The following is a 21583-nucleotide window of genomic DNA, read 5'->3' on the forward strand; positions in this document are numbered from 1 at the left end:
CTAGGAAGACGACTCTGCCCTCAGGGAGCTGACAGCATATTAGAGGAAATGAGACACAGTCTAGAAGCATAAGGCTCAGGAGCTTAAAGGTGGCTGTGGGGATAAACCCCAAACCTTTAACGTGCCTGTACCAGTCTCTTCCCAGATCTGGAACTTGAGGAAGGTTGCCCACAGCAGAGTGACTGCAGGGAGAAGGGCTTGTCAGTTCTAGTTCTAAATGGAGGCGAACCAAGCTGCTTGAGGGAGGTTTGTGGGGTGCCCTTAAGAATCCCCACCTCGAGATGACTGCACTGCAGGGTATACAGGAGGACAAGGAAGGTGGTGACGGGGCAGCCTGGCTCATACCAGCAAGCAAGTGCTCAGCGAAGAGTGGTGAATGTTGCTGAGTGATTGGGCTGAAGGGTTTTTGTTCTGTTTTTTGTTTTTTTTTTTTTTTTTTTATAGAGCAATGTTTTTTTAAACTACTGTTGCAACCTATGCATAGGAGGTGAACTGAATTCAGTAGGTTTTAACTGGCTTTTTTTTAAGTGGAAGAGGACAATAATGCAATAGAAAATATGAGAATGTAATTTTTTTGAACTTTTAATTAAAGTATGACATACATCAAGAGAAGTGCAAACACGTGCACATTTTACAAAGTGAAGGTACCTAGCACCCAGATCAGAAAACAGGACGTAACCAGCATCTAGAAGCACTTCCAAATTTAATTTTTATTTTATTTATTTTTTAAAAAAACAAAGCAGACGATATTCTTTTACTAAAATACAGTAAAATTAGAAAATAGGAAAAAAAGTCAGAAACCAAAGTTTCTTCTACCTAGAAATGTAAAGTTTATTAAACAATTTTTGTGTCAAAGAGAAAATACAGCAGAATTTTTTCAATATTTTATTAAAATTATTTTATTTTATTTTATTTTATATTATTTTATTTTATTTTATTTTTCATCATGAGTGTACTCTTTAATCCCCATCCCCTATTTCTCCCATCTCCCTACATCCCCTCTGGTAACCATCTGTTTATTCTCTATAGTTAAGAGTCTGTTTCTTGGTTTGTCTCTCTTTTTTTTTTTTTTCCTTTGCTTGTTTGTTTTGTTTCTTAAATTCCACATATGAGTGAGGTCATTTAGTGTTCATCTTTCTCTGAATGACTTATTTTGCTTAGCATTATACTCTCTAGCCCTATCCATATTGGTTTTGATTTTATTTTATTTTATATTTTTTTTAATTTACATTCAAATTAGTTAGCATATAGTGAAACAATGATTTCAGGAGTAGATTCCTTAATGCCCCTTACCCATTTAGCCCATCCCCCCTCCCACAACCCCTCCAGGAACCCTCAGTTTGTTCTCCATATTTAAGAGTCTCTTATGGTTTGTCCCCGTCCCTGTTTTTATATTGTTTTTGTTTCCCTTCCCTTATGTTCATCTGTTTTGTCTCTTAAAGTCCTCATATGAGTGAAGTCATATGATTTTTGTCTCTGACTAATTTGACTTAGCATAATACCCTCCAGTTCCATCCACGTAGTTGCAAATGGCAAGATTTCATTCTTTTTGATTGCCGAATAATACTCCATTGTATATATATACCACATCTTCTTTATCCATTCATCCATCGATGGACATTTGGGCTCTTTCCATACTTTGGCTATTGTTAATGGTGCTGCTATAAACATGGGGGTGCATGTGTCCCTTCAAAACAGCACACCTGTATCCCGTGGATAAATGCCTAGTAGTGCAATTGCTGGGTCGTAGGGTATTTCCATTTTTAGTTTTTTGAGGAACCTCCATACTGTTTTCCAGAGTGGCTGCACCAGCTTGCATTTCCACAAATTTAATTTTTAAATAACTGTTATATTAGTCTAGCATACCCTTCATATTCATGACTTCTTAACTTTCTGACAACCCTCCTCCCCGCTCCCAACACACAGAATGTGAACTCCACAAGGACAGAGGTTTTTGTCTGCGAGCAGATTGGCACAGACACCTACGACACTGCCTAGTAGGTGCCAGAAATGTATATTGAATGAATGAGAGTGCATCACAGCTAATAAAGGTATTGTGTTTGTGACATTTTTGTTTCATTATACGTGCATATGTGCTCTGCTTCTTGATATACAACCTGTTTCTTTCTGTAGGTCACACTCAAAACTTTCTGCTCCCAAAGCCCACTGCTCCAGCTTGAGAAAGTTGTGGAGGCTCCGATTCAGGCCAGGTAATGAGCATGGGTGAAGCAGAACAATATACTGATTATATCAGTGCTTCTCAAACTCCAGTGTGCAATTGAATGAGCTGGGGATCTTCTTGAAATGTAGATTCTGATTCAGCAGGTTTGGAAGGGGATGCTAAGACCCTACATTCCTATCAAGCGTCTACACTTTGAGCAGCAAGGCCTTGGACCCAGAGAGTCTCAATTACGCTGCACATAAGAATCACATGAGAAGCTTTTAAAAACAATGATGCCCAGGCCCCACCCCAGAATAATTAAATTGGAAACAAACCAATTTGCAAACAAACCAATTTGAAAAAGGGCAGAAGATTTCTTAGTCGGGAAGAGACTAAGAGACCATTTGTCTCTTACTGGAGGAGGTTGAGGGGAGGGATTTCTGAAGGAATTCTTAGGCATGGGGCTATCTGCTAGCCCAGGCCATGTCCTCCCAGGACTGAGAACACACTGTGCCTTTACCCTATCAAGCAAGCCAGAGCTCCCTGGAACTGCTCAGATGGGCCGGCTCATATGCCCCTAAGCAATTCAGACAGTTGCAAAACCTTACTAGGGCATTGGGAGGAGGTGCTGCCAGCTGCTCCCACGCACCTGCCCCTCTGCCCAGCTAGAGAAAGGGCTAAATGAGCCAAGAGATTACAAACCCTGGATCAACACGGGCTATTCAGAAAGGAACACCACAGACCTGGGTTCCGACGCCCCCTGGTGGACACCTAGAATTGAAGTTTAGTAACGCACAAGGACCGAGTGGCACAGGTTCTCAAGATTTTATTATGTGTCCAGCCAGTGTCTGGCATGGTCATGTAAGACATGGCCCAATGTACATAATCCAGAAACTGCTAGTGACTAAACATATTGAAGCCTGGCTCCTTTTATGCTCTACCTACTCCTTTACGTCCCTGAAATCTAGCTTCCCCTGGAATTCACTGTACTAAGTTTGGAAATGAGCTGTCAGGGCTTATCCTTAAATGGAGAGGAGGTATTTTTTCACCTTTCCTCTCTCCTTTTGTTAAATCTCCCCGTTGGTAGTGTAGACACAACACAGTCCTTTGTGGTCTGTTCCTTTCTCCTGCTGCTCCAACAATGACCATCCCAGAGAAGCCCCTACCAGCTGCTTTTTGAGACACCCTCTCAGCTTGGTGAGCTCATGTCTACTAACCTCTCCCCCCACCACACACACACACACACACACACACACGCACACATCCGAATTAGTGAGGCCTGCGTGGATAGAGCCTCCCACATCGGTGGCTGCCTCCAGAGTGATGATGTTGACTCCCAGACACTTGCATTTGGTCACAGCAATCTGAGGAAGGGGCAACTGAATCCAAACTCTCAAATCCAGCTCTGTCTCCCCTACTCCCCTAGCTCTCTCATTTGCCCAGAAACCAGCCTCAGGTCCTTTACAGCATCTTTACCCAGCTCCTCTTATAGACTTTGTGCAGACCCCAAACACCGCAGGGCTCCACCCTCCTGCCTCGTCTCCAGACTGGCTTCCTCTGAGCCACCACCTCAGCGCAGTTAGGGAGAATCCAGGCCCAGGGCCCACCTTCACCACACCATTTATTCATTTAAATGGTTAGGGGCGCCTGGGTGGCGCAGTCGGTTAAGCGTCCGACTTCAGCCAGGTCACGATCTCGCAGTCCGTGAGTTCGAGCCCCGCGTCAGGCTCTGGGCTGATGGCTCGGAGCCTGGAGCCTGTTTCCGATTCTGTGTCTCCCTCTCTCTCTGCCCCTCCCCCGTTCATGCTCTGTCTCTCTCTGTCCCAAAAATAAAAAAAAAATAAAAAAAAAAAAAACGTTGAAAAAAAAAATGGTAATCAAGGCAGTGCCTGGGTGGCTCAGTCGGTTAAGCATCTGACTCTTGATTTCGGCTCACTCAGGTCATGATCTCACGGTTCGTGAAACTGGGCCCTGCATCGGGCTCCAGGCTGACAGCGCAGAGCCTACTCGGGATTCTCTCTCTCCCTCTCTCTCCGCCTCTCCCCCGCTTGCTCTCTCTCTCTCTCTCTCTCTCTCTCAAAATAAGTAAGCATTTAAATAAATAAATAGTAATCAAGCACCTTTGAAATGCTCCGTATCTAATTATGCATTTACTTCCCTGTGAAGTGGAACAAAGCCTTTCATCAGAAGGCCTCTGTTTCTCCCTTCACTGGAAACTTTAAGGCTGTGACACGATGATACTGTGATATTTATACTCTTGAATGGTGTTTTACTGGAAATGTTCTTTCCTGACCTTACTGACTTCAGCCTCTCTGTCTCCATGTTAATTCTCCATTAATCTTTCTAAAACACTGCTTAACCTACTCCCTTACTCAAGAACTTAAAATTGCTCTCCACTTCCCCCTAGGTAGTCTGCAAATCACGGCAAGTGATTGGTTATGGTAATAGAGTGGGAAATTGGGTCCAGATGGAGCACCAAGCTGAAACGAGGTCAAGAGAGATAGGTCTGTGGGTTAGAACTTAAGAAAATTCTGTTTCCAGAAGATAAGGCAGTCAGTATGTCAGAAACCAGGAAAGCATCCAGAACAGCAAATACAAGTCACCATCAGCAAGGATACTAACCTACAACTCCTGCAATAGTGGGCTTGTCCATAGTAAAAAGGCAAGTTCTGGAATATCAGTTTTAGTCATCTAAGACACCTTAATATCAACAGCCCCAAAAGAGGTGATCAGATCATTAGACCAAGGGGAACACCCAGGACACCTGAACAAGTGCCTGAAGAATGTCTACAAGATAAATTCAGATTAACACAGTCTCATCAATAGTACATCTGTGCTCTTAGGAAAGAGAAGAAAGGATTATAATGGCACCCTTAAAGGAGAGAACTGAATCTGGGTTTGAAAGAGGAAACACACATTCTTAGTGAGAGAGGGATTTTGTGTTAGAGCTACAAGGAATATCAGAGAACATCAGGCCTAACCCCCTCAGGTAGAAGTGAGGACACTGAGGTTCTGAGAGGTATAGCAGGTTACCCAAGGATACCCAACAATTTAAGAGTGGTGACTGAATTTGGATTAGCATTTCCATGACCCAGATACAAACTCTGATTCTCTTTTAACCCAACTCCCTAACCGCTCTAGCACATACATGTATATGCCATTCCAAAGCTGTGTTGCAAAAACAAGTGGTAGAGAGTGAACATTATTTTAGTGGAGCTGAGGACTTACATATAAGGATTATATGTGGCCCAGTCTCTATGCACTTGGTTGGGGGTGATGAGATAGCACCTTAAGGGATTCATTGAGAGGACCAGCTGGATATCAACGAAGGCCGGGACTGGGTTCTAGCACAGGGATAATGCCTACACTGGTACATTTGATGATGTTCCATGGGTCCCTTAGGCTCTGTTCATTTTTCTTTATCCTTTTCCTTTCTGCTTCTTATACTGGATAATTTCAATGGCTTTATCTTTAAGTTCACAGATCTTTTCTTCTGACTGCTCAAATTTGCTATCAAATATCTCTAGTGAGTTTTTCATTTATTTTACTTTCCAGCTCCAGAATGTGTTTGGTTTCTTTTTATAATTTCTATCTCTTTACTGATACTCTCATTTGTTCTACATAGTTTTCCTAATTTCCTTTAGTTCTTTGTCCATGGTTTCCTTTAGCTCATTTAACATATTTAAAGCAGTTGATTTAACATCTTTAGTGAGTAATTCCAGTATCTGGGCTTCCTCCGGAGTGATTTCTGTCAACTTTTTCCCCCACCGTGGGCTGTACTTTCTGTTTCCTGTTTTGTTTTGTTTTGTTGTTTTTACTGAGAATTGGACATACCGAGCATTATGTTGTGGTAATTCTGGAAATCTAATTCTCACTCCTCAGAGATTGTTAAATCTTGCTTGTTAAGGATTAAAGCCATGTGTTTGTGACACTTCCAAACTATTTTTGCAAAGTGTGTATTGCTTGTGTGTGGTCATTCAAGTTTCTGTTATCACTGCAGTCAGCCCAGTGACCTGACAAAGATTTCCTTAAATGTCTGTTTCCCAAAGAGAAATCATGTCTCTTTAAAACCCTTGTAAGTCACTTCAGCCAACAGGGGCTCAAAAGCAGTGATCAAAAGCACTAAGTGTCAATCAAAACACACAACTCTTGATATTTAGAGGACAAGATCCTTATTGCCTACCCTGGCTCCAGGAAGCTGCACCAGGATCATGGGCCACCATCCCTCCTCTCAGCTTTCTGCTCTGAGGCTGGGAAGTGGGGGATAGTAGCCACTACATGAAAGGCTAAAACTGACTAGAATTTACTGAAATTTACTATCCTCTTCATCAAGCTCTACCCTGGACTTTGCAAGCATCCAACTAGACTCCCGAGCTCCAAAATAATTACTTCAGACACTTCTTGCCAGCTCAATAGCTATTTACGTGAAGGAATGGCTTCCTACTCTGCCATCTTCCATGACATTACTTCACTTCATTCCTTTTATTGTCAAGTAATATTCCATTGTATGTGTATACCACATTTGGGTTTTTAGTTTTTGACTATTAGAAATAATGCTACTACGATCTCTCACGTGTAAGCTTTTATATGGACATGTTTTCATCTCACTGAGGTATATACATAGGTGGGATATTGCTGGGTACATTGATTTTTGAGCATTAAGCCTACATTCTTGGAAGAAATCTTACTTGATCATGATATATAATCCTCTTACACGTTGTTGGTTTTCAATTTGCTAGTATTGTTTAGGATTTTTGAATCTATATTCATTATAATATTGGTCTGTAGTTTTTGTAACATCTTTGTTAGGCTTTGGTATGTTGTATTAGCCTCAACAGTTTCCTCTTCCTCTGTTTTCTGAACGAGTTTGTGTAAGATGGGTGGTATTCCTTCCCTGAATGTTTGGTAGAATTCACCAATGAAATTGAGTCTAGAGTTTCCTTTTTGGAAAGTTTTGATAAATTTTATTTCTTTGATACAGAGCCATTCAGATTTCCTGATTTTTCTTATGTTAATTTTGGTTAAGTTGAATTATAAATAAATAAATGTATCTACTTCATGTAAGTGGTCTAATTTTGCTGGCATAAAGTTGCTCATGGTATACTGTTATTCTCCTTTAATGTCCAAAGGACTTGTGGTGATAATCTTTTTCATTCCTGACATTGGTGATTGTTTTATATGTTATTTATTTATTTATTTGAGAGAGAGAGAGAGAGAGAGGGAAAACACACAAACAGGGGAGAGGGGCAGAGGGAGAGAACCTTAAACAGCCTCCACGCTCAGCACAGAGCCCAACGTGGATCTGTCTCACGACCCTGGAATCATGACCTGAGCTGAAATCAAGAGTCAGACGCTCATCCGAGCCACTCAGGCACCCCTAGGTTTTTCTTCATCAGTCCAGCTAGGGGTTTTTCAATTGTGCTTTTCATTCCAAAGAATTAGATTTCGGCTTTGTTATCTATTGTCTGATTTCCACTTTATTGATTTTTTGCTCTGTATAGTATTTCCCTTTGTCCTATTTCATTTGGGCTTACCTTGCTTTTCTGTCTCTAATTTGTTAAGGTGGAAACAGGTCATTGATTTTAAAGGTTTCTTCTTTTCTGATATATTTAAAACCATAAGTTTCCCTCTAAGCCATGACTAATAGAACTTTCTGCAGTGATGGAAATATTTGATTTTCTGCTGTCCGATACAGTAGCCACTAGCCATGTGTAGCTACTGGGCACTTGAAATGTGGTCAGTGTATCTGAGGAATTTGAACTTTTTTTTAGATTTTTAAAAAATGTTTTTATTTTTTGAGAGTGCACGTAGGGGAGGGGCAGAGGGGTACAGAGGATCTGAAGTAGGCTCTGCACTGACAGGCCGACAGCAGCAAGCCTGATGTGGGGCTCAAACTCACAAACTGCGAGACCATGACCTGAGCCAAAGTCAGACATTCAATGGACTGAGCCACCCAGGTGCCCCAGGATTTGGAACCTTTAATTCTAATTAATTTAAATTTAATCATGTGTGGCTGGCGGCTACTGTAGTGAGCAGCGCATCTCTACTGCTTTACCACATCCGCATACTTTATATCGTAATTATCATTAAGTTCAAATTTGTCTAACTTCTCTTGTGATTTCATCTTTGGCCCATCAATTACTTTAAAAAACGTGGCTTAATTTCCTGATGTTTTGGGCTTTTTCTGGATATCTTGTCATTGCTTTCTTGCTCCGCTGTGGTCAGAGAATACACTATGTATAATTTCAATACTTCCATTGACACTTGTTTTACAGCCCAGAATACGTTGGATCTTGACGCATATGCCACGCGTACTTAAAAAAATGTGTTTTGCAGTTGTTGGACGTAGCATTCTATAAACGTCAAGTAGATTGAGGTGGCTGATAAAGTGGTTCAAATCTTTTGTCCTGATTTGTCTATTGACTACTAAGTGGGTGTTTAAAATTTACTACAGTGGGGTGCCTGGCTGGCTCAGTCAGCAGAGCATGTGACTCTTGATCTCAGAGTCATGAGTTCAAGCCCCACATACGGCATGGAACCTATTTAAAAAAAAAATTCTTTTTTAATTTTTAAAAAATCTACTATGGCAAAATTGTCAGTTACTTCCTTCAATTCTTTAAACGTTTTATTCATGTATTTTAAGGCTATTAAGCACATACACATTTATACTTGTACTATATTTTTAATGAATTGTTCCTTTTATCATTATGAAATGTTCCTAATTTTTATCCATGGTAATAATCTCTGTATTGAAGTCTGTTTTACCTGGTATTTATATAGCCACTCTAGTCTTATGCTAATTTGCCTATTCTATTTTTTTCCATCTTTTAACCTTAAACTCATTCCGGCTTTGGCTCGGGTCATGATCTCACAGTTCGTGAGTTTGAGCCCCACATCAGGTTCACCGCCATCAAGCCTGTCAGCATGAAGCCGGTTTCAGACACTCTGTCCCCCTCTCTCTATCCCTCCCCCACTTGTGCTCTCCCAAAAACAAATATCTTAAAAAATAAAAATAAAGTGTTTCTTATAGGCAGCATATGAATGAGCTTTTTTCCCCCCTAACCCACTAACAGACTTTTAATTAGAATGTTAATAGATCAATAATGTAATTTTATTGATTTGGTTGGACTCTGGCATACCATTATTCTATTAGTTTTTTGTCTCTTCTTTTTGTTCTTGCCAAACACTTCAGGTTTTACTACCCTCCAGTCTGTTTGCTTTTATTTACTTTTTCAAGTCCCTGGGTGGTTTTCTTGTTTTTTTTTCTATTTTAAAAAAAGGTTTGTTAAAAAAATTTTTAATGTTTATTTTTGAGAGAGAGACAGTGTGAGGGGGGTAGGGGTAGAGAGAGAGGGAGACACAGAATCCTAAGCAGGTTCCAGGCTCTGAGCTGTCAGCACAGAGCCTGACGCGGGGCTCAAACTCACGAACTCTGAGACCATAACCTAAGTTGAAGTTGGATGCCCCACCGACTGAGCCACCCAGGTGTCCCAGTTTTATTTTTGAGAGAGAGAGCCCAAGTGCAGGAGCAAGGGAGGGGCAGAGAAAGAGGGAGAGAGAGAATCCCCATCAGGCTCTGCGTTATCAGTGTGGAGTCCATGGAGCTCAATCTCACAGTGAGATCATGACCTGAGCTAAAATCAAGAGTCTGATACTTAGGCACCCAGGCACCTCCCCTTCTCTTTTTTTAAGTTTTATTTATTTTTGAGAGTGGGGGAGGGCAGGGAGAGAGAATTTTTTCTATTTTAACCAGTTTATCACTGTAAGCAGTCAGAGGGTTGGGTTGCAGGGATTTCCATTGTGATAGTGGAACCAACAACCACCCTCCCGTGTGTGCTTTTATCAAGGTTTCATGGACATTCTCACTTATGCAGAGACTACTTTGAAAGTATATGCACGAAACTGGTGATTGTGGAAAGAGGGAGAAATTGTGAAAAACAAGAAGAAAAAGTTTTCAATCAGACCGTTCTGTACATTGACCATTAATTAGTATGTACAGATTTTCAAAAAAGGTATTAACTAGTCAAAGAAATCCATGTGAGATGCATTAGATGTAGCAAATGGTAAAGGCTCTGACTGAATCACCTAAAACAGTAAACCCATTGGTAGCCGTAAGGAAGCCATTCTGATGTATTATATTCCAAGGGAAGTGTATCTTATAAATAAACAGATGTCTTCAAATATATTTGTTTAGGCCTGTCTCCTCACTCACCATCTTTCATGTAGGCACTTCCCCTCTATAGAGCAAAGCAGTTTCATTACTGTCTTGCTTCTTCCTCAAGGATATGCATGTGGCTACTAATTCTCACAAGGGCAAGCTTGGACACAGGTGAAGCAATTAAAAAGCCTCCCTATGCTAGGGGCTGCAATTCCTGCAATCATACTGAAGGATCCCAGCTGGCACTTGTAGTGATGAGATGAAACCGTATGATGGTTTTGGTAATTGCACAGAAAACCTATTTAAAAAAAAAGCAAGCAAGCAAGCCCTACCAATTATGCCTTTTGCTATACAGCAGCAGTGTCCACTCACCGTAAGTAGCTATTAAGCACCTGAAATGCGGGTATTCCAAATTGAGATGTGCTAGAAGTACAATGGATTTTGAAGACTTAACTCTGAAGGAGTATAAAATATCTTGGCAGTAATTTTAATGCATACCTGTTGAAATGACAGTATTTTGGATATATGGAGTTAAATATAGAACATTTTCACATATTTCTTTTTAGTTTTCTAATGTAGCTATAAGGACATTTAATTTTTTATTTTTAAAAAAAATTTTTGTTAACGTTTTTATTTATTTTTGAGACAGAGAGAGACAGAGCATGAACGGGGGAGGGGCAGAGAGAGAGGGAGACACAGAATCGGAAGCAGGCTCCAGGCTCTGAGCCATCAGCCCAGAGCCCGACGCGGGGCTTGAACTCACGGACCGCGAGATCGTGACCTGAGCTGAAGTCGGACGCTTAACCGACTGAGCCACCCAGGCGCCCTTTTTTTTTTTTTTAATTTTTTTTTTTTAAGGACATTTAAAATTACTTAGCTCATGTTTTCAGAGGGGAGAGTCTTACTAGAGTATTCTTAACAAAAACTCGTGACCAATTGGACATCCACATGCAAAAAAATGAATCTAGACACAGACCACATACCCTTTACAAAACTGAATTCAAAATGGATCACAGACCTGAATGTAATATGCCAAACTGTAAAACTACTAAAAGACAGCACAGGAGAGTATCTAGATGACATTGGGTTTGGCAGTGACTTAGATAAAATGCCAAAAGCATGATTCACAAAGGAAATAATTAAGTTGGACCTCATTAAAATTTATAAACTCATGCTCTGTAAAAGACATTGTCAAGAGAATGAGAAGACAAACCATAGACTGGGGAAAAAAATATTTGCAAAACACGTATCTGACAAATGATGGTATGGTTATCCAAAATGTACAAGGAATTCTTAAAACTCAACAATAAAATGAACAACCCAATAGAAAAAGGGGCAAAAGATCTGAACAGACACCTCACCAAAGATATACGCTGATAAATAAGCATATACGAAGATGCTTAACATCATGTCATTGGACAAAGGGAAATCAAAACAAGATTATCACCGCACGCCTATTAGGATGACCAAAATCCAAAACAGTGGACACCACCAGATGCTGGCAAGTATGTGAAGCAACAGGAACTCACTGCTACAGGAATTCACATCGTACAGCCACTTTGGAAGACAGTTTGGAAATTTCTTACAAAACTAAGCATACTATTTCCATATGATCCGGCAATTGTACTCCTTGGTCTTTACCCAAATGAACTGAAAACCTGCCCACGTAAAAACTGTTTAGAGCAGCTTTATTCATAGTTGCCAAAATTTGGGAGCAATGAAGAGGTCCTTCAGTAGATAAATGGATAAATAAACTAAGTTACATCCAATGGAATAAAATTGAGCACTAGAAAGAAGTGAGCTATCGGGCACCTGGGTAGCTCAGTCAGTTAAGCATCTGACTCTCGATCTTGCTAGGCTCAGGTTATGATCTGTTGGTGAGTTTGAGCTTGGTTAGGATTCTGCTTAGGATTCTGTCCCTCCGTCTCTCTTCCCCTCCCCCACTCATTCTCTATCTTGCGTGCACACTCTTTCAAAATAAATAAACTTTTAAAAAAGTGAGCTATCAAGCCTTAAGTGCATATTACTACTAAGTGAAAGAAGCCAATCTGAAGAGGCTGCCTACTGTATGATTCTAACCACGTGACATTCTGGAAAAGGCAAAAACTACGGACTGTAAAAAGATCAGTGGTTGCCAGAGATCAGGCAGAGGAAGATGAAGAGGCACAGAACAGACGACTTTCAAGACAATAAAACCATTCAGTATTGTATTATAAATGGTGGATATGTTTCATTATAGATTTGTTCAAACTCACAAAATACACAACACTGAGAGTGGACTTTAATGTCAACTATAGGCTTTCGGCGATAATGATATGTCGATGTATATGTTCAATTGTAACATGTGTACTACTCTGCTGGGAGATGCTGATAGTGGGGGAAGCTGGGCCACGGGTGAGCAGGCAGAGAGTATATGGGAACTCTATACTTTCCTCTCAATTTTGCTGTGAACCCAAAAATGCCCTAAAACAATATAATCTATTTTTTAAAAAATGACAACTCCGTGTTCAAGCATTTTATTAAATCAGATAAGGAATTTCCACACTGTTGCACATACCAGTTTGGACACAATTATAAGGGCATATCATTTGTTTACAAAGATATCGATGAGCAGTAGGTTGGCAAGTCTAATAAGCCATGTTTAGCCAACTAAAATTTCAAGAACATTCAAAGAGGAAACACAGTAAAGGTCATGCAAGTTCTAGAATAGTGAATCATGATAGAGCTCATTTATCCTTTACCTTCAAAACGCACCTGATATCTATAACCAGACAAAATCTGAAGTCCAGCAGGTTGTCACTAGTCAGATACACATTTCATTCAGGAATATTACGCCTCTTACCACTTACTGGCTTTTTTGATTAGAACTAACTCAATCCTCACTACAGAAAAGAGGTATTTGAAGAGATCTACTGCTGTAAAATGTATGCCCATATTCATAGTATGTCTTGAAGTTACTGAGCTTTCATTAAAGTGTGGTAAAGCATAATACCCAAACCAGGAATCCCAGCTATGACCTTTCCACTTAGCTACACTAAACACCAGTTCAAGATAAAACACCGTGAAGACTAAACAGACCGTGAGCAGTGAAACAATTCAGTGAGGCTGTAATAATCTAGACCTATGTTAACTTCGGTAAGGGACATTAAGTCTGTGGACTTTTTCTTAGGTGGCAGTTTCTTAGGGTGAACTGCCCTATAACAAACAACTGATTATCAGGTTTATAATGATGGCGGACTAGAAAATAAAGTCTTTACTCATGTAGCTTCAAACTTATTTGTTCACATCTCTGTTTAACTTAAAACCACCATATACTAACGGGTAGGGAGACATGATCAAGGATCCTTTTGCAAGCTTTGCTTCCCTACACATTTCACTCCCCCAGCCCCCTGAGTCTCCTATACAAGTTTCCCCTGATTTAAGCTAAAAGATCAATTCTGGATACAAACTTGTGTGAACTAAGTTTCCAGGAGATGACATGCAAATAAGGGGATAAAGTTAAATTCATTTGTCAACAGCAAACACTGTAAATGTGGACTACCATCCCACTAAACAGAAGACCTGGAGAAACCACAAATATAATAAAACACTACATTAGGTTTAAAAACAAAGACTCTCGAATGAAGTAATTTTATTTTATGGTGGTTGAATTCACCCACCAAATGTTTAATGACCATAAAATGTTTCTGCAACTAAAACTAAAAGATAGAGAATTATAGGGAGCTGGGAATACATGTTAGATACTAACGATCTTCAAGCTTTGAAGATGTCATTGCATGAAGAAAATTATGGGAAACACTGTTCCCGATAATTACGTACACCCTTAGTGTAACATATGGAGATCACTGTCTCCGATATAGACACTGTGGTAGGCAAAAACTACCTTGTTCTTTATACATTATGGAAGACACTGCTCCCGATAATGTGAGTTAGGTTTGTGACAAAGGTACTGGAAATTTTGCAAAATTCGAATTAAAGTTACACCTTGGATAAATTGAGCTGTAAAATTTCACATGTATGAGTATCACAGCCTTTAAGTGACATTAATGTATAACTTGGTCACAATTCCTTCCCTTTAAGGACTGCCATTTTTATCTGGTTGACTAAAATTCTAACTTGATTAGCAACTCCTAATTCAATTGAATTCTTCACCAATATTTAGCTTTATAATTTTATTTGGCGTGTGGCCGTTTTTAAAACCCTCAAGTGTTGACCATAAATGCAAAACTTCCAGTATCTGTTGGGTTTTATTAGCAGATGCTGCTTTTATTAAAAAAAAACGACAGTATAACTGTCATAATTATGGAAGGCACTGCTTCCGATAATTATCTTCTATAAAAAAAACACCATTTATAGTGAACTCTGTCACTGATAAATAAACAATAAATATCTCAGTGCCAAAATGATAGAAAGCTTTTCCAAAAAATTAACACTTTGGCCAAAATTTGGCAGTGTGTTCTTTAAAGTCTGACAAACTGAGTTTGAAATTAAACACCTAAAGCTGGTTTTCTTTCAAAATACTTTGGGAAACACAAAGACGACAAAAAACTAATACAAAGGCTTATGGGGCAGGGGCAGAGGAAAAGAAAATCTAGGTCTTTGGCTTCTGGTCTCCTCTTTTCATAAATAATCTTGAGGTTAACACATTAAGGCCTTACTCCTGTGATAAACAGTTGAACCTCACTTTATCCAGCGGAAGGACCTCTGTTTCAGACCTCACTGGCAAGAAAACAAGTCCCATCTCTTCTGAAAGTTAACTGTTTCATTCAGGGATGTGGAAACCAGCTAAATCCTTACGGAAGGCATAGATCTCATTTGGAGAATAAAGTCTTACAACCTGGTATCTCCTATCCAGCATCAAGTGCAGGTGGAGGATCCCACTAAGCTACCACTTCCAGCCCCCAGGAGACACCACCTCCCTCCTCCCACTTAGAAGATACCAGTTCATGTCCTTAGGATTTAGAGCAATAGTTTACGTAACTGGTTCTGACTCTGTCATAACTCTAACAAGAAAGAGGCAGTTACCATACAACACATTTAAAATTTTAGAGATAATCAGAGAAAAGATTCTATCATGAACATTTTTAAGTGGTTATTCACTTTAACTTGAAGTGCAGGTACCTACCCTGTATTAAAAGCTGCTGCCTAAAGAAATCTAGTGGTACCAAGATGGTTGGGTAAAATTTTAACAATATTAGGTTTTGTAGCCCTACTAAAAATTTAGCACAACCAGCACAAGTCTAAAAATCACACTACCCTGCTGTTCTCATATAAGTTATGGGTACCACATTTAAAACTCATTGTCAATGTCCCAAATGTCACCAGAGAGGGCATTTGCAGCCCCTTGAATAGTCCAAGTTGTTAGAGCCAACTGGTTTCTAAACAGTGTTTCATTAAAAGCACTCATATTTTCCTGGCGCAGCTTCAGATGCTCTAGTAATGCTGACAGAGTGTGAGAGCCAGTGCCCCAAAAGATATGTCGGAAAGGAGACTCTCTCGGAGATACATAGGGTGAGAGGAAGTGATATTCCACCTACGGAAACAAAACATACATGAGAACTTACACCGTGCTGGGACTTTTGGTGTAAGGGCCTGACACAGTAAAACAACGGCCATTTTCTCACTTGAAATGTGAAAATTCCCCCAATTTAGCAATGTGGAGAACCAGGCTACTTATCTTCTAACATTAAAACTATAATCAATCAATCCTTTTGTATAGTCAATCCTTTTGTAAAAGTGAACTCTAATTATATTGGTTTTTTTTAGTTGAAGCATATACATGGAAAATTTACAAGCTTCTACTGTAATCGAGTCTTCTGCCTCTTCCAGGCAGATTAAGATAGAAGCAGTTAAGGGCTGAATTAGAGAACAGGAATACAGAGAAAATGATAGCTAAAAATCATTAATGATTCCTTCTTAAAAATGTTTCTTAAAACTTAAAAAAGGTTAATACTGGGACAAATGTCTCTTGGACTTCCAGTTTAGATATATTGGTTCTAGATCTTGCTAATAAGTAAGAGTTAAAAATCTGTGCTCAGTTCTAAAGCAGCAAATGATGCTAGGCTCCTGGAGTTACTACTCTGCTTTTTAGAAATGCAAGGCCCACCAGTTAAAAATTAACAATCTTTAGTTCTTCCATTTTTAGGAGTTTACTTACTCTCATGATACGGTCATTGATGTCCCTCATGATAAATCTGTTTGTTCTCTCAGCATTCCTATAATCTGTTGTCAGTCTGGAGGTGGCACGGAAAAAGTCTCCACGAGCAGAATACAGCCACTGTAGATTCAGACCCATCTCCTGAAGCAGAGAGACATTACATTCTTTAGTAGATGTTGTATTTCTAAGGATGTTATACTATATACCTTTCTAATTTAGTGATAGCAAGGGAGTTGGTTCTGGTAAAAGGGGGTGGCTCGTGGACAAGCTCAAGATGCAGAGAATGGTAGACTTAGGCACCTTGCCCAGGAGGCCCCAAGCTCTATAGAGTAGTATGCTCATATCTGAGCCCAAGAGATGGCACAATTTTCCACTCTTAGTCTCATAAGGAAGCCGTCCTCCTGGAGAAATCTAACATAATTAACTTAATATATAATCCTGTGTAGTATATTGTTTCCAGTTCAATTTCCCTATGGGGGAAAATTTGAAAACATTTTGGTTCAGTGAACTTCAGAGTCTAGTGATTTGTCTCACAATTGCCACTTTCTGATCAGTTACAATTAGTTTCAAGTTTCAAGAAAGCCATAATCATTAAGATTTGTTTATCAGTGATTTGCTTCATTTAAGGGATCTCTGTTAAATTGAATTCTAGTACCATAAAAGCAGTTAGAAGCCACATATTAATACTAATTTGATTTTTTAAAAGATTCTATTTTTAAGTAATCTCTACACCCAACGTGAGGCTCGAACTTACAACCCTGAGATCAAGGCACACACTCTACCAACTGAGTCAACCAGGTGCCCCATTATTAATTTGGTTTTATCAAGTATCTGAATACTAGGCACGTAGGATGAACACTAAGTAGGACTGTAATTACGGACTCTGTTATCTCTCTAGCTGTGACATCCCTGAAAGGCATATATGATATATGGCCCAAACTCATAGTTTCAAAGTCATGGTTGAGATCTTTGTATTCTCTGGATTCTCTTCACAGGTTGCTTGGAATTACAAAAACTTAACATACCTTAACAAAAGTTAACATAGTTCTAGACTCTGAAATACCTAGTGTGGTATATCCTAGATTTATAACCCACAACCTCTCAACTTTCAAATGAGTTAAAAATCTAAGAAAAATGATATATCAGTTCCCTTAAAATGTACTTTGGCTACCCATCATGTCCTTTCTCAGGAATAGCTAAACATCATAATTGCTTGATATTTCAGCAACAAGAACCTGGTTTTAATTAGTACTTACTTTTATGTCTGCTCTGAATCGGCTCACATCCCTCACAAATGAAAGTATTTTGTCATTATACATCTCATAGTTCAGGTTCAATTCAAGATCATAGGTAAGTTTCATTATGAGCTGACCAGCTACTTCTGCTGCTGCACGTGCCATTTTGTTCAACTGAGGAACCTTCTGAATGAGTTTCTCATAGACATCCATGGTAGTACCCAAATAAGGATAATCTGTGTCCTGAAAAACAAAGCTAGGTTAATGTACTCACAGGAGGGTCATAAGAGTAGGAGCCTCACATTCATTTTCCCTTCAAGGTGATAACAGTTGCAATTCATCCCTTGCTTCTAATACATACCTACTCCAATTTTATCTCACATCCACTACTTTAATATCACTCTTGTTATTTCCTCTGAATCTGACCTACTCCTTGAATGACTACTTTCTTCTAGATTCTATAGAATCTTTGTCCCATCACATCATAGACCCTGAAAAGATTTCTAGCCGAATTTCTTGAGGTTGTATCCTTGTTTTCTTCTCTGGGAAGTTTGGTTCATTAAATAAGGAAAGAAGAGAGCATGTATGAAGTGTGCTTTTGATATAAAGCATCACGCTTACATGTGAATTTACCTTCTTCCTAATGATTCAGCACTCGATCCATTCATACATGTTACCTTTCTAACAAACATGTCTGAAGCTCACAACTTCTCCCCACCTTGATTAGACAATTTAAGTAACTACTTTTTCAATTCTATTCCCTATCTTTGTCCTTGGTGACAATTTCACTGCCAATCCTTTGATCTGACCTCAATTATTTACTTTCAGACTATACACTTCTGTATTACCTGCTAGATTTTTGACATCTAAGAAGTTTTTAAGAAACCTTCTGGAGGTCAAAAGAAATCATCCATAAACCACCAAAACGGTAGCACCTGACATCCAGTTCTTCCTAATGTACTAAATAGATACTGTGACCAGCTATTTCAATGCCATCCATACTGCTGTTCTAGCAGAAGGTCAAGGGAGTTCCACCTATGTTAATCTCTGAATCCAGATCTTACATCACTCCCTAGCTCCAAACCTTTCCCCTCCTAGTTCCAGGCCAAAACACTCAGTGATAAGAAGTCTTGTGAGGACCTGGCCTCCAGAGCATCAATAATTTGATGCCAAAGTCAACAGCTTCCACCCTGACCTCCTACATTAACTCTAGGATCTCTTCAGCCCTGGGAAAGCCCAGTACAGGGCTGGAATTCCAGCTTCAGCGCAGAAGCCTTCATCATTTTGTTTACTCATTGTGGCTTTCAGGGCCTTCTGACGACTCCTGAAACAGGCCAATCTTGCTTTCCTACAGCTTGGTCAGTTCAAAGTTCTGTGTCATAACAACCTTGTACCTGGTTTAGGAGATTAACATCTTTGGACAAACGTCTAGAACCGTATTTCGACAGGTATCAAGAACAGCAATGTCCAGCTGAACTTTCTATTTGGTGGAAATAGTCTATACCCACACTGTCCAGTAGGTAGCCTTGTTATTAAAACTCATCATACCTAAGTGAAGATGGCTTAGCAAATAAATTCCAATGCTAATTAAGCTGAGAATAATTCCACGTTAAGACTGATAATAAGGGAGCATGTAATAACCGCAGGTGTATAACTTCTGACAACATTTCAAGTACTTTAGGAAATTTGGTCTCAAAACTGATGAAAGGGCTAAGATATAACTTGAGAGTTCTTCATACTTACCTCACAAAAACAGAAAGAAACTGCTGGGATTCCAGAATACGCAAGGAAAGGGAAAGCAGCATTATCCAAAGAAAATTTCTCACTGCAAGGAAAGCAAGAATGTGTCTCTAGGTTTTCTGAAGAACAGCCTGTGCTATCATGCAACCCTACCCCTATCCCCAAATAAATTCTTAAATTGACTGTATAGGTGGTAAGCTCACTGCAAGGATAGGTTTAGATCTCTACCTAACATAGCAGGGGCTCCTGGGTGATTCTGCTTTTCTACTAGTTGTTCATTCACTTTTCTCAACTTACACTTTGTTGATCCAATTGCTGTCCCGATAAAGAGACTGCCCAGTAACTGGGTGTTTCACCTATAAAAGGAAAAATTAATTTGTCACTAAAATGAATCTTTCTGCACACAGTCATTCAGGCTAGTCACAAACATACTTCGATCTGTAAACAGTTATAAAAAAAAATTTTATTGTTTCTTCTTGAAAAAAATTTAAGACAGCTAAAACAATCCCCAATTTCTAAAGTTATTCCTCCTACACTCATGCTGCCAGTTCCTTTAGTTACAGCAAGAGAAAAAATGTTTTCCTCCTTTAACCATTTTAAAGGTGGCACAGTTTTAAAAGCCCTTTCTAGCCTTCACGATGCCTACCTTATTTCTGGCTTTTTCCTTCTAGCACATTTTATACTACTGCAGCCTAATCTGCACATTACTGCCTTGCTGGAAACTCGATAGCGATTCCTAGTTTCCCATAGGATCAAGGCCAAGTTCTCTGACCCTTGTTTCCTCCATCTTTAATGATTCCAATATATGGCCTCTAAGCCCATTAGCCAAATCTTATTCCTTCCTATTGCAAAACCACGGTCATTTGCATGTTTGTTTTTACCCAGTGAATATTTCATCTGGCCTTCTTATTTAAGTATTAGGTATAATTCATTAATTTTTTTAAATATTTATTTTTGAGAGAGAGACAGAGCTCGAGTGGGGGGAGGGGCAGAGAGAGGGAGACACAGAATCTGAAGCAGGCTCTAAGCTCTGAGCTGTCAGCACAGAGTCTGACGTGGATAGATCACGACCTGAGCTGAAATCAGTCGCTTAACCAACTGAGCCACCCAGGTGCCCCATATTTTTAATTTTTTAAAATTAAAGCCATACCCAACATGGGGCTTGAACTCACAATCCCGAGATCAAGGGTCACATGCTCTACCAACTGAGCCAGCTAGGCATTCTCAAGTTCATTTAAAGCTTCCTTGCACCTGGGTGGCTCAGTCGGTTAAACATCCGACTTCGGCTCAGGTCATGATCTCACAGTCCGTGAGTTCGAGCCCCGCGTCAGGCTCTGTGCTGGCAGCTCAGAGCCTGGAGCCTGCTTCAGATTCTGTGTCTCCCTCTCTCTCTGGCCCTCCCCCGTTCATGCTCTGTCTCTCTCTGTCTCAAAAATAAATCAACATTAAAAAAAAAAATTTTAAAGCTTCCTTAGCATTAGGACTCTGTAGACAACCCCCAGTGGGCAGTTTACCCTCACCTCACACAGTTCAATAGACTGAGAGCAAATAAGCTAAGAGCATGACCTAAATAATGCAACTATAGAATTTATTCTAAATTCCTGTACTTGGTTATTTATGATGATTGTTTAAACATCAATGCTTTTCACTTTACGTAAATTAGATGAGAAAATTAAGTTACAGATTTTGTAATTAGGTATACACTCACATCTTTCATCATCTTCTCAATAAGCGAATACAACAGTGGACTGGCAGAAACCTTGAAGTTGCTGGTACCTGCAAAGAGATTATTTAAACATTGCTTCTTCTCTAGTCAAGTGATTTTTACATGGCTACTTCAACTAAAAGTACTTGACAAAAAAGGAAGACATTAACCTAGATCAGTGGCAAATATGACTATACTCTTCAAGAAGTAGACAAAGTGATTTAAGAGTCAAGTTCTTTAGTAAATGCTAACTCTAATTGACTGAAGATCTTACTCCTGAGTTTGCATATGTTAACGATCTGTTTCTTGGTACTTTTTCAGTTTACCTATCTTAGGGCAATTACCTGCTAGCTACTCTTGCTATATTCCATATATTCTGCTGTATAGGTAAGATGGCAATGACAACTCATCTAATAAAGGTTTAGTT

General features: G+C 39.5%; 1 protein-coding gene across 5 annotated transcripts in view; it reads right to left on the bottom strand.

The window, feature by feature from the left end:
* Nucleotides 1-12819: 12819 nt before the first annotated feature.
* Nucleotides 12820-21583, bottom strand: part of TFRC (transferrin receptor) — a 75343-nt gene continuing 66579 nt past the window's right edge. For all 5 annotated transcript variants that reach the window (XM_053903498.1, XM_053903499.1, XM_053903497.1 and 2 more), the window contains 6 exons: nucleotides 21160-21227; nucleotides 19749-19807; nucleotides 19455-19536; nucleotides 17733-17954; nucleotides 16477-16617; nucleotides 12820-15852 (listed from right to left, as the gene is read on the bottom strand). In XM_053903498.1, coding sequence (XP_053759473.1) covers nucleotides 15610-15852; nucleotides 16477-16617; nucleotides 17733-17954; nucleotides 19455-19536; nucleotides 19749-19807; nucleotides 21160-21227 — 815 coding nt within the window. In that variant the 3' untranslated portion in view covers nucleotides 12820-15609. The remainder of the gene's footprint in view (nucleotides 15853-16476; nucleotides 16618-17732; nucleotides 17955-19454; nucleotides 19537-19748; nucleotides 19808-21159; nucleotides 21228-21583) is intronic.

Source organism: Panthera pardus, unplaced genomic scaffold (assembly GCF_024362965.1).
Source record: "Panthera pardus isolate Hobbes unplaced genomic scaffold, ASM2436296v1 HiC_scaffold_16, whole genome shotgun sequence".
Classification (NCBI taxonomy): Eukaryota; Metazoa; Chordata; class Mammalia; order Carnivora; family Felidae; genus Panthera; species Panthera pardus.